Raw genomic sequence first — 13639 nt, forward strand, 5'->3', positions numbered from 1 at the left:
TTGTCTTAACCTGGTTCGTTTGATTATCTTATTTTATTTTAACTGATTTTTCATCTGGGTGAGAATGGACAATTCCTGAAGTCCAAACCTTTTTGTCACGGTATGGATGTAATAATCTAACACAATTCTCAATTTGATATATTTACTTCTACAAAAATGAAATGTTGTCACTTTGTATTCGTTCAAATTGTGCAATAATCCAATAAGACCCGAGCTGTTAAATAATGTAGTAAGATACCGCAACTCGTGTCAATTACGGCCTTCGATTCGCTATAGCCGCAAACTTATCACTCGTCCGAGCTACCTAATATTGCAATACGATACCGCAACTCGTGTGAATTACGACCCTCGCTTCGCTCGGGCCTCAAACTTCACACTCGTACGAGTTGTCTAATATTAGGTGTGGCCTAGCCGCAAACTTCTCACTCGTTCGAGCTGTCTAATATTGCAATATGATACCGCAACTCGTGTGAATTACGACCCTCGCTTCGCTCGGGCCGAAAACTTCACACTCGTCGGAGTTGTCTAATGTTAGAATTGTAATACTATATGCTCACTGCATATGTAATTTCAGGTACAGAGGCCAACATGCATTTCACTCAATCCACACAGCTCACACTCTGTATCAGTATGATCCGCTGTGGTTTCCAAGGTTGTATTATTCCGTGTGAAAGAAAAAAAAATGAATTTTTGCTTTGTTTACTTGACAGTTCGCTATCTCAAGGAGTACTTTTTTGTTGAGTGGCAACCATACTTAAGTTAAAGCGGTAAATTATTTTGTTTACTTAAAAGTCATACGACAGTCCTAAAGGTTTGTTCCAATTAACTGTTAATCCGAACTTTGACAACAGGAACGACAACGACTTCATTCAAAACAGACGTATCTTCTTCTCTCAGTGAAGGGAATCATCAATGATCAATGATCAATTACCAATAATAATTATCAATTATCAACATAGTAAATGGAATAGCTTCCGACCTTAATCTCGGGAATTCCATTCCTCGTCGATTAAAAGAAATTTTATTAAAATCGGTTAAGAATTATTACTCAAGTTATCGTCATGACAAAAAAAATTGTTGCCAACAATTACGTTTTTGATAACATTTCATACAATATCGCCACAATTAATGTTGTCAATGTGTTATCATTAAATTATCATTATCACAATATCAATTATCAGCGGTGTATTATCATGTATTATCAAGTATCAACAGAGTAAAATCCTGTTTTTCTGGAATAGTTTCCAGAACCTTATACATTGCCCATCCTTGAACTTAACCTCAGAAATCCCATTCTTCTACGTTTTTAATAACATTTTATATAGCACTGTATTATTAATTACAATTATCAATAAAATCATGTTTTTCTGGAATAGTTTCCAGAACCTTATCCCGACATGGCTCATCTTCGAACTTAACCTCAGGAATTTCATTCCTCGTCGATTAAAAAAAAATCATCAAAATCGGTTAAAGAATTACTCAAGTTATCGTCGTGACAAAAAAAATGCTTACAAACAATTAAGGTTTTGATAATTTTTCATACACTGTATGGTTACTAACATTTTAGAGTATTTTCTGGCGTAAGACCCTTGACTTTCAGTCAAGGGAATTATCACATCAATTATTCCCTTGACTGAAAGTCAAGGGTCTTATGCCAGAAAATACCCTAAAATGTTAGTAACCTTACCTAACCATACAGTGTATGAAAAATTATCAAAACTTTAATTGTTTGAAATAATTTTTTTTTGTCACGACGATAACTTGAGTAATTCTTAACCGATTTGGATGATTTTTTTTTTTAATCGACGAGGAATGAATTTCCTGAGGTTAAGTTCGAAGATGAGCCATGTCGGGATAAGGTTCTGGAAACTATTCCAGAAAAACATGATTTTATTGATAATTGTAATTGATAATACAGTGCTGATAATTGCTATTGTGATAATGATAATTTAATGATAATTTAATGTGTTGTGGTGATATTATATAAAATGTTATTAAAAACGTAGAAGAATGGGATTTCTGAGGTTAAGTTCGAGGATGGGCAATGTATAAGGTTCTGGAAACTATTTCAGAAAAATAAGTATCTGATAATAATTGGTAATAATAATATTGTTCCCTTGACTGAAGTCAAGGGTCTTACGCCAGAAAATACCCTAAAATGTTGGTAACAGTTTACAGTACAGTGTATGAAAAATTATCAAAACCTTAATTGTTTGTAGCCATTTTTTTTTTGTCATCACGATAACTTGAGTAATATAATAAATAAATAAATAAACTTGAGTAATTCTTAACCGATTTGATGATTTTTTTTAGAAGGTGGGCTATGTCGGGATATAAGGTTCTGGAAACTATTCCAGAAAACAGGATTTTACTCTGTTGATACTTGATAATACATGATATTATACCGCTGATAATTGATTTTGTGATAATTTATGATAATTTAATGTGTTGTGGCGATATTGTATGAAATGTCAAAAACGTAATTGTTTGTAACCATTTTTTTTGTCATGACGATAACTTGAGTAATAATTCTTAACCGATTTTAATAAAATTTCTTTTAATCAACGAAGAATGGAATTCCCGAGATTAAGGTCGGAAGCTATTCCATTTACTATGTTGATAATTGATAATTATTGGTAATTGATCATGATTCCCTTCACTGAGAGAAGAAGATACGTCTGTTTTGAATGAAGTCGTTGTCGTTCCTGTTGTCAAAGTTCGGATTAACAGTTAATTGGAACAAACTTTTAGGACTGTCGTATGACTTTTAAGAAAACAAAATAATTTACCGCATTAACTTAAGTATGGTTGCCACTCAACAAAAAAGTACTCCTTGAGATAGCAAACTGTCAAGTAAACAAAGCAAAAATTCATTTTTTTTTCTTTCACACGGAGTATTTTTGTGGTAAATGGTAAATGGAGAAATAAAAATGGTTACTACAGTGGTATTATTGATATTTAGGTATTTATCTTCGTTCTGGTTACTTCATTTTCGCAATAATGCCACAGCGAAGAATTCGCCTAATTTAAAATACAATGCACTACGGCAATTATTTTTTATTTAATGCCACCACGAAAAAGGCTGTTGGCGCAACCTTCTAATAATACAACCTTGGAAACCACAGCGGATCATACTGATACAGACAGAGTGTGAGTTGTGTGGATTGAGTGGAATTCATTGAAAACGTCAAATTCCTAACAAAAAAGACATTTGAAATGTTGGCGACTGTACCTGAAATTACATATACAGTGAGCATATAGTATTACAAACAAGCAATTCTAACATTAGACAACTCCGACGAGTGTGAAGTTTTCGGCCCGAGCGAAGCGAGGGTCGTAATTCACACGAGTTGCGGTATCGTATTGCAATATTAGACAGCTCGGACGAGCGATAAGTTTTCGGTTAGAGCGAATCGAAGGCCGTAATTGACACGAGTTGCGGTATCTTACTGCATTAGTTAACAACTCGGGTCTTATTGGATTATTGCACAATTTAAACAGATACAAAGTGACAACATTTCATTTTTGTAGAAGTAAATGTATCAAATTGAGAATTGTGTTAGATTATTACATCCATACTGTGACAAAAAGGCTTGGACTTCAGGAATTGTCCATTCTCACCCAGATGAAAAAATCAGTTAAAATAAAATAAGATAATCAAACCTGAAAGAACCAGGTTAAGACAACCCTGAGTTGATCACGAAGGCGGTGACACACAAAAACAAAATTCTTTCAGAACCTTGATTATAATATTCTGTAATATAAGGTAAAAGCAAAATGAAATGATCTAGTCTGCTTTTTGACAATTGAAATTCAGTTGACAAAAATGAGGCTCGACAATTTTGTTTTGCTTTCACTTTAATTGATTAATTACAGTGAACGACATCTCAAATGTCTCACTGTCAAATTTTTCTGAGAATTTTATCGTGTCATTGCAAATTCACAATGACATTCTCTGAAAAAAATGACAGTGAGACATTTGAGATGTCGTTCACTGTATATTGGAAAAATTATCAGTCAAGGGACCCGACCCGCCCAAAAGGTGGGACCTAGTTTTGTTGCATTTATATTTTCTGGCAAACCTTTTGAAGAATTGTTCACACATAGTTCATCGTCGAACTTGACCTTCCAAATGTCAAATGGATAATTTTGGGAACCTAAATTTTTCACTATCAATTATCAACAACAGAGTAAAATCCTGTTTTTCTGGAATAATTTCCAGAACCTTATCCCGAGATGGCCCATCTTCGAACTTAACCTCAGGAATCCCATTCTTCGTCGATTAAAAAAAAAGTCATCAAAATAGGTTAAGAATTACTCAAGTTATCGTCGTGACAAAGAAAAATTGGTTACAAACAATTACGTTTTTCATCCCATTCCATACATTGTTAGGTTACAAACATTTTATGGTATTTTCAGTCAAGGGAACTAGATGTTCGATCAGTTTCATAAACGACATATTTTCAGATAGTTAGTTCGAAAGATTTATTTCAAAAAATTTCCAATTTATTTTTAGTGCGTGGCTGAGCAGTACATAGCATTCAAACGTTGTTTATCTAAGTCAGTCATACCGCCGGAATTACCCATACCTATACAAAAGAATTGTGCAATTAATAATCGAATTAAATAAACTCAATTAATTGACACCAAACATACCATCAATCAAACTGATATCCTTGAAATTAAAATTAAATGTTAAAGTCACATATTGTCGGTCTGTGATAAGTGTAATACAATTTCAATTCTTTTAACTTACATGCGGAACAATTGTCGCGAATCCATTTCTAGTGAATCCATAAGCGTTATAGTGCATCAGACTGAGCACATCGTATTTAACACCGAAATTCGTTATCACATTGGCATCAAATATGTTGAAATTATGTTCCATTCCCGGAATAATATTGTCCCATGCAATGGTAACGTATTCGTCTCTTTCCGTTGCACTTTGCATGTGATAGAATCCGAGTGTGTGCAGAAATTCATGGGCAGCTGTACCATTACGGAAACAACCAGTTCCCGGTTCGAACAGTTGAAGATTCAATTGCTGACGGCCGCGTCTCAGGTTACCGACTTGTGACCAACAGCCACTAGCTTCGCCCTGAATGTACATTTGAACGATAGAAAGAAGATCCGATATGATTTGACTATTTTTCCGCTTACAATCACTTCAACATAATTCGCTTCGTCGGTGCGTTGAACGAAGCGAACGCAACTAGCTGCCTCAATCAATCTTAATTCACGTTCAATGTGTTCGATTTGAGCTTGAGTGAAATAACCATCAGCATACACATATGGAACAACTGCGTCCGGCCAGCGATAGTTCAAATTAATTAGTCCAGTTTTTTCCAGACCTAACAGGGCGCGTTTTTGTCTCTCGTCAAGTATCATGTCGCCTTCGAATTGACCACCAAGTGATTCAATGTTTTGCTTGTAGTCTCCGGATTTGATGAGTGCCACTGTGATGCAATTTTATGATATATTCAGAATGACTTGGGGAAAATGAAGTGAAAAACAAAAATGGAGAAACATAAAAACTGTGGAAACTGGACTGCACAATAAAGATCAATTCGCTCCGCTTCAACTTCATCGGCTAAAAAGTAAAACAATTGCAGCACGAAATCTCAAATTTTCCGCAAAATTAATTTATATTTTTCTCTCTACTTTGCAAAGAAATAGTTATTTGTTCAACGGGGAAGAAAAGTTGTAAATTGCAATTCAATGGTGTTTTTTGTGGCAAGATCGTAGCGAGTGTCACGAGTCAACCAAGGAAATGTAATTTCCAACTTTTTCCCAAGGTAAGCACAACATTTTTCACAACAAAGTAATCCGAAGCTTCAGCGGAGGGGAGAAAATCACCATTTTCTCGCCTGCGTTGTGAAAAAAGAATTTTCAACAAAATTGTGGAAAATAATTACGAGTGATAAAAAGTTGAATTTTTCGGTGCTAGTCGTAAGCTTACAATGTGTACGGAAAAGTTCAGCTTTCATCATGAGTCAAAAAAAAACGTCTTTTGCGCTTGAAAACTGAAATGAGACGAAACCACAACACACTAACAAATTACTCAACAACCATTTTAACTACAATTTTTCGATCGTAGTTTGCGTGTCCAAATCCGTCGAATTTCAGGCTTCCAGCACAACAATGATTTTTCCAAACAACTGTTTATTGTTGCGTGCGACTTCGTCTCGTATTTCCGACGTCATTTAGGAAAAACGGTGATCCTAACTTATGTTAAAAGTTGATTTTAGCAATTCGATTCCAGAACTCGCCTCCGGCTCGAACCGGAAACTCTCATTTGATGCCTTTTAGCATAAGTTAGTAAAATACTTGGATGCTAAGCTCATTGCAAATACTAAGTCAGAAGCACTCACAGTTCTCAGCCGTATTCGCTACATATTCCTTTGGCAATGGTCCAGCCCATACCAATTGAATGACCGCTAACACAACTAGTAGTAATTGCATGCTAATTTGATTTCATTAATTGTTAAAAGATTCAGAAATGTTACATAGTTTCTCATCGAAGTCGAGGTCGTACACTTACCTTATTGACTGGTGGTTTCAATCACAATGAATGACCGAATGATATAACCGACCTACTCTCGATGGCTTCACAATCAGCTAGATAAAAAAATTGATTGTATACACATCGGATTGAATGAATGCGATTTATTATTTTGGTTTTTCAATATTTTATCAGGCGATGTGCTGACACTATATTTGAGTAGAAATTGATATGGCCATTGACGGTATCATCTTCCAATTGAATAGCATTATACGGATTAGGAGTGAAGAGTGTCTGTCGGCAACGATCGAGACCTCCACACTCAGCTCTTCAAAGGATTCACTCATTGCAACTTTGGTCACAATATATGTCACTTGTCACTTGGCAGCTCTCTGGCGAGGTGATGCCAGCCTCATCTCGGCAACGATGTATGACGATGAGCACGGTGGCGATGATTATTATTGATCGTAGAGAAATTCCGAATCAAACGGCGAAATATGCAAAAATCAATTGCTAACTCGAAAGTTAACTCGCAAGCTAACTCGAAAGCTAGTAGACGAAGCAGCGTTCGAGAAATTGTCAATTTGAAGAAAACTATGGCAGAAGAAGAGGCAGGCCTCCCACTAAATTTTGCCCTGTCCGAAATTCGGACATTTCGGACAATTTGTATAAAATTTCGGACATTTCCTGAAAAAATTTCGGACAAATGTTTTCCAGTTTTCACTAAAGAATCGCAATAGGAATAGTCTGTGAGACAATCCCTCACCAAATTTCAACGTTTTATATCAGCAGAAAGCACCCGACAGAATCAATTTGATCACTCCGCACAGAACGACGTTTTAGTCGCCGCATTTCGAGCACTGCAGACGAAAGAAGTTAAGGATCTCCCAACGTTCAGTGGAGATATTGTACTGGAATGGCCGAATTTCATAAGTGAGTTCAGGCGATCAACGGCTGAATTCAACGTTAATCCGAACAGAAATCTACGGCGTTTGAATAAAGCACTTACTGGATCCGCACGAACGTGTGTGCAGACATTGCTCACATCACCCGACAATATCGAACAAATAATTTCGCATTTAGAAATGAGCTTTGGACGTCGTGAGTGGATTTTAGAACATTTGGTACTGGAATTGAAGAATCTACCGAATATGAAGGAAGAGAACGTGCATCCATTCCAGCTATTTTACAGCAAATTATTCGGTTCCGTAACGACGATCAAAAACATGAAGGCCAACACTTATCTGGATACACCGGAATTGTTAAGAAGCTTAGAGGAAAAGCTGCCAGGAACAACGAGAAATTATTGGATCCACTACAAGGCCGAATTAATGCGTCGACAAGCAACCGTAAACATAGAATCCTTGGGTGATTGGTTTAAATTCGAACTGGATGCGCAATATGCTGGATTGTCAGCTAATGACGTAATCAAAACATCAAGATGGGAAGACGACGATGACAAGTACATTCCGGAGAGCAACGAATTCCCATGAGGCAGCAAAATTTAAGAGTCGGAAGGGTTGGAGTATGTTATTGTGGATTGCTAATCCTAGTGTGCAAATTGAAATAGGAGAATCGAGTAATTTAGACAAGTACAAATGACAACCTTGTCTGGGAGAATCACCACAACACATCTGGTGGTAGTTCTCGAAAGAAGCCTTTTCTACTCTTTGTTAACATGATAACTGGAGCAAAGTTCAACCGATTTTCAAAAACTTTTTTTATTCGACGAAGTATTGAAATCTTCAGATCAAGTTCGAAAATGGGTGGTATTGGTTCAACCATCTGGAAGGAGTTCTTAGAAAAAGCCTTATCTGCTCTTTGTTCACACCGTAACTGCACAGAGTTCCTGAGGTTAGGTTTCAAGATACATTATATCGGTCTAACGATGTAGCTGCTCTTGCTAAACGAATTTTCAATAATTGTTTCTTGTTATTTTATTTTGTCTTGTTAACAAAAGCGAATAAACCACAAAAAATTAACGAGTGTGAAGTTTGCGGCCAGAGCGAAGCGAGGGCCGCAATTCACACTAGTTTAATTTTTATTGAAGACATTCATCATTTTATAGACAATAACGGTCTAATATCAGCATAAAACCAGACCAGAAAATAAAGTTGTGAATCAAAGATTAATATCGTTTCGTAACTTCTGTAGTACGTTCAACCAAAGTATGCTTAAGTATAAGTCTCGGTCCAGCGGCACTGTAGACATATCCTGAATTAAAGCTCTTCTGACGAGACTCTGACATAGGTCCCCAACAACGAATCATATGAAAACAATTCTCTCAATGCTTTATTTATTCAAATTTTGTGTTCAATCGACAGATAGAAATTAAGCAATATAGGGGTCCTGCGTCATATACCATCTTTGTCACACTTGAGCTAATATTATGATACATAAAACGAGAACAATTTTTTTTTATCAGGGACGCACTCAGGACTATATTTTCCCTGGTGTTGCATACACTGAACATTTGAGACCCACATAAAGAAATTATTAACATCCCATTGACGCCCAGAAACTTTCAGTTTCTTCAGCCATTTCGTGTAAACGGCTCATACTGTGGATTTCCTGCAACAGGAATATTTGAATTAGAATTGGAATTATCTTTATCTTATCGTCTTCTAGTTTCGTAGAAACTCATCTAATAGATAAAAGTGCAGATTCAGTCATATTTACGTTGTGAGTAATTTGTGAAAGGTTCTCTAATGAAATTAACAAATCATCGATATGTGCGCATCGTTGTAGTCTGGTTTCTGCAACAACCGACTATCTTTGGATGCAGTAATTCGTCAGTCCATAAAGTCATTTGTTGATCTCGGACCATTTCCGTCGATTTGTTCTGGTCCTTAATTATAGCCAGATACAAATCGGTGTAGGCTTTAATCGATTGTGATGGATGCCGTCTGAAGTGCACGTCTACTGAAACATAGCTAACGCCGACCCGTACGAAACACCTATTCGTATCAAAAGCCTTTAATGTGAAACTCTTCATTTCTCTTACTTCATTTTCTTCTCTGCTGAAAAACTATTCTCCCTTTAAAATCACTTACATTATCCACTCTTTGCCTTGTTATCATATACAACTAAATTGCCGGAGGCAATATAGACAGCCCCGTACGAAGACAAATTTCATAAATTCCTATTTAAACAGCTATATACCGCTATATTTAACTATATTTCACTATAAATAAACATTTCACAGATAAATATATGCTATTATATAGCTCTATATGCCTGTATATAGCTCAATATAGCTGTATATAGGTATATATAGATGTCCGTATATGGAATCCCTGAAACCCCACACACATAACAAATTATTTCCATGTTAACAGAAACACTCTAAGTATCATTTTTCCCAATATATTTCTATTTTACTAAAATCCAATATGGCCGCCGGCAGCCATTTTGTTAGGAGACCGGAAATAGTACCGACGCTTTACATTCGTTAATACCTTTCAAACAAAAAAAAATTCATGAAATTCGGTCAAAATTTACTCGAGATATTGTCAAAATACACCACGTTCACTGTACTTCCGAGTAGCCAGATAAGAGCTCACTCCAAGAGACCTAGCTCACGCTCCGGAGAACAAAATTTCAAAAACCTTTTTTTCCCTGATTGGTACGGTCAATACCTATCTAATAAAGCTAAAACAGACGAAATATGTTGAAATGTGGCCGACCTACAAGCAAAAACTGCTTGCCGCCCTGTGCCTGTTCCACACCAAGGGGTCTAACTCACGAGTCGGTCATCCGATTTCCATAAACTTTTTTTTTGTCGATCGGTATTGTAAATACCTTTTATTTAACGTATCACTTACAAGTTTAACGTTTAAATGTCCGGAGATATCTTCGAAAAACCGTAAAGCACTTATTGGGCCACAGCTCGGGAGGGGTCGATCCAAAATCACTCATCTTCGAACTTAGCCTGTCTTTTGACATTACCAAACGGGAAAAAAAAGAATTTTCAAAATCGGATGCGTTTTACTCAAGTTATCGTGCAGACAGACGGACAGACGGACATTTTTTTTTCGCGGATTTGGCATCTCTAGACAACCACAATAGGTTTCCCCTTACTCAGGGAGTCCAATTCGACGTGTTACAAACGTATGCGTAAACCCATAAGACCCCAGTACTTCGTACGGGTCTAAAAATCGGGTCGAACTGGGTAGCCTTACATTAACCTATTTCGATTCAACCACCTTAATTTTTCAGCGAAAGGTGCAACATTGCATGATGTTTTCTGTATGGTCACTTTTTCCTTTGTAACGCTCATCAGGTTTTTATTTCTAATTATAATGACCTGCCACCACTCTTTCCATCTAGTGTTGTCCAATGCAAATTGTTATCTGTCACATGACAAAATGATCAGAAAATTGGATAGATAACAGCCTACCAGGTTTTTGTTATTACACCTGTTTCGAGTGAATGTGATCGCTCCTAATAATTTGCAATGAAAATGAGAATGACTTTGAGTTACAAATTCCATTTACGGAAAAGTGTGAAACGCTTTGTTCGAATTTCTGTTTACTCATTCAAATATTCAACGATACCTTATTGATACAAACAAAATTTCTCATAATTAATTTTTGATCATCCACTTAACTCGTGAACTCATCTGCCTTAATTTATGTCAAAATCGGATTATAAAAGCGGAGGGATTACAGTTGGTGAAACTCAGTTGGTGTTTCTATAATAACTGACAATGAAGGTAACCAGTAGAACTAAATTGTTGAAAGTTTAACGGAAAATTCTTTCATTTACCTTGTAGGTTTTCCTCGTAACAATCTCTCTGTTTGTAGTTTGTTCTGCCCTGAATGGTAGTTCCACGCGGTACTGGGATTGCTGCAAGGTAAGACTATCTTTATAAATTGTTTTAAAAAAAAATCAAAAATAGTTTATGATTGTACACTAACTGGCCTCAAGTACCTCGATAATCTATCCTACTTGCAAGAAAACAAAATTATTTGAAAGCTTGCCAATATTTGATGTTACGAGTTATAGTGGAAGGCGTGCAGCACTTCGTCTCTAAATTGGTGGTCGCGGTTGTCAGATAACCCAAAATCATTGACAAACGGTTCCACAAACAATGATGTGATCTAACAATTATTATATCATTATTTCTTCTATCACACTGTGATCCCAATACTGTAAATGTTGACGAGATTCGTGTACGAGACTGCAGAAATTAACAATAAATCTTATATTTTTCCTAAATCATAGCCATCCTGTGGATGGAACGGCAAAGGACCTTTTGTCAACAACAAGCCGGTTACGACATGCGCAGCCGATGGTGTGACACCTGTAGATGTTAATGCACAAAGTGGATGCAACGGAGGAAGTAGGTTTGCAGCTTTCAATTGGCAGAAAAAACTTTTGTCTCTTCCGATCTTTAACACTTTGTTTATTCTAGATTCTTACACTTGCAACAATAACCAACCATGGGCTGTCAACAGTAACCTTGCATATGGTTTCGTTGCTGGCCGGATTACAGGACAATCGGAATGGGACTGGTGTTGTGCTTGCTACGAATTGACCTTCACTTCCGGTCCAGTTAGTGGGAAGAAAATGGTTGTTCAAGTAACAAATACTGGCGGAGATCTTGGTGTTAGTGGGAGAAAATGGTGTTTTTGTTAATGGAGATTTGCTCATTCTAATCTTACCCAACAGGAAAATCATTTCGATATTCAAATTCCTGGAGGTGGAGTCGGACTCTTTAACGGTTGTCAGTCCCAATGGCAATCCCCTGCTGACGGTTGGGGAGGTGGTTTTCTTCTATGATAAAATCGGCAAGAAATGTATTTTAATTTAAATTTAAATTTTTAATTTGCTGTAGCCCGATATGGAGGTATCAGCAGCAGAGATCAATGCAGTCAACTTCCATCTCAACTTCAACCAGGGTGCCAATGGAGATTTGATTGGTTCCTCAATGCTGACAATCCATCCTTTAGCTTTACCCAAGTTACATGTCCAACTGCTATCACTTCCAAGTCTGGATGCGTCCGCAGCCAATAAATTTGACACAAAGAAAAATCTATTTCCAGGACCAAGTGAACATTTTTACTTTGTAAAATTGAAACTTTCTCATCTAATATTTGGAATTAAAAAGATCGTCTAGCGAATATCATCTGCTTTTTCTTTGATCACGTTTACATCTACATCGTAACTGGATTTTTAGGTCTTTTTTCTTCTAGAAAAAATACCCTATTATGGCCGGTTTGTCTGTCTGTCTGTCTGTCTGTCTGTCCGTCTTTCTGTTCCACAAATTTGGTAGTTTTGGTAGCTCTCAGTCGGTAGTTGGTATTTGTGGTAGTTGGTAGTTTCGAGCTGGATTGACATTCAAAATTGCAAAGCCACCATGAGCATATCAACACCAGGCAAATAATAATTATTTGTTATCTGATCACTGATAGCTCACAGTTAACATTGCAATTCGAAAATTTGGTAGTTGGTAGTTGGACTACCAAGGCTATAATTGACTACCAAACGTAATTTTTGGGGAAGAGATGTTTACTATTCGAGAACTACGCACCGACTGACGAAATTATTCTACATGCTCGGCTATTTATAAATCGGAAATTTGGTAGTCGGTAGCTTTGGTAGTTATGGTAGTTGCGAGGTGGATTGACATTCAAAATTGCAAGGCCACCATGAGCATATCAACACCAGGCAAATAATAACTATTTGTTATCTGATCACCGATAGCTCACAGTTAACATTGCAATTCGAAAATTTGGTAGTTGGTAGTTGGACTACCAAGGCTATAATTGACTACCAAACGTAATTTTTGGGGAAGAGATGTTTACTATTCGAGAACTACGCACCGACTGACGAAATTATTCTACATGCTCGGCTATTTATAAATCGGAAATTTGGTAGTCGGTACCTTTGGTAGTTATGGTAGTTGCGAGCTGGATTGACATTCAAAATTGCAAAGCTACCGTGAGCATATCAACACCAGGCAAATAATAATTATTTGTTATCTGATAACCGATAGCTCACAGTTAACATTGCAACTCGAAAATTTGGTAGTTGGTAGCTGACTACCAAGGCTATAATTGACTACCAAACGTAATTTTTGGGGAAGAGATGTTTACTATTCGAGAACTACGCACCGACTGACGAAATTATTCT

At 36.7% G+C, this 13639-nt stretch overlaps 2 protein-coding genes across 2 annotated transcripts; one reads left to right on the plus strand and one right to left on the minus strand.

Annotated features, from left to right (window-relative positions):
• Positions 1–4465: 4465 nt before the first annotated feature.
• LOC119067640 (meprin A subunit beta-like) lies at positions 4466–6618 on the minus strand. The gene is made up of 6 exons (XM_037170740.1): positions 6542–6618; positions 6372–6463; positions 5161–5456; positions 4757–5098; positions 4657–4675; positions 4466–4589 (listed from the first exon to the last, which is right to left on the minus strand). Exons 2-6 carry the CDS (start codon positions 6460–6462, stop codon positions 4513–4515), a joined length of 825 nt encoding a protein of 274 aa, XP_037026635.1. The 5' UTR covers position 6463; positions 6542–6618; the 3' UTR covers positions 4466–4512.
• A 4520-nt stretch (positions 6619–11138) lies between these two features.
• On the plus strand, positions 11139–12627 carry LOC119067642 (endoglucanase-like). The gene is made up of 6 exons (XM_037170741.1): positions 11139–11216; positions 11277–11357; positions 11729–11846; positions 11919–12112; positions 12176–12269; positions 12342–12627. The coding sequence occupies exons 1-6, from the start codon at positions 11211–11213 to the stop codon at positions 12518–12520; spliced, it is 672 nt and encodes a 223-aa protein (XP_037026636.1). The 5' UTR covers positions 11139–11210; the 3' UTR covers positions 12521–12627.
• Positions 12628–13639: the final 1012 nt, after the last annotated feature.

Source organism: Bradysia coprophila (genome assembly GCF_014529535.1).
Source record: "Bradysia coprophila strain Holo2 chromosome X unlocalized genomic scaffold, BU_Bcop_v1 contig_128, whole genome shotgun sequence".
Taxonomy (NCBI): domain Eukaryota; kingdom Metazoa; phylum Arthropoda; class Insecta; order Diptera; family Sciaridae; genus Bradysia; species Bradysia coprophila.

Bases quoted from the DNA above. Each gene is read 5' to 3' on its own strand.
- LOC119067642 (XM_037170741.1), top strand. The intron at 11,358-11,728 runs GTAAGACTATCT...CCTAAATCATAG, and splicing joins GGTACTGGGATTGCTGCAAG to CCATCCTGTGGATGGAACGG. The intron at 11,847-11,918 runs GTAGGTTTGCAG...TGTTTATTCTAG, and splicing joins AAGTGGATGCAACGGAGGAA to ATTCTTACACTTGCAACAAT.
- LOC119067640 (XM_037170740.1), bottom strand. From the start codon at position 6,462: ATGCAATTACTACTAGTTGTGTTAGCGGTCATTCAATTGGTATGGGCT. The intron at 5,457-6,371 runs GTGAGTGCTTCT...ATTGCATCACAG, and splicing joins AGCGAATACGGCTGAGAACT to TGGCACTCATCAAATCCGGA. The intron at 5,099-5,160 runs GTAAGCGGAAAA...ATGTACATTCAG, and splicing joins CGAATTATGTTGAAGTGATT to GGCGAAGCTAGTGGCTGTTG.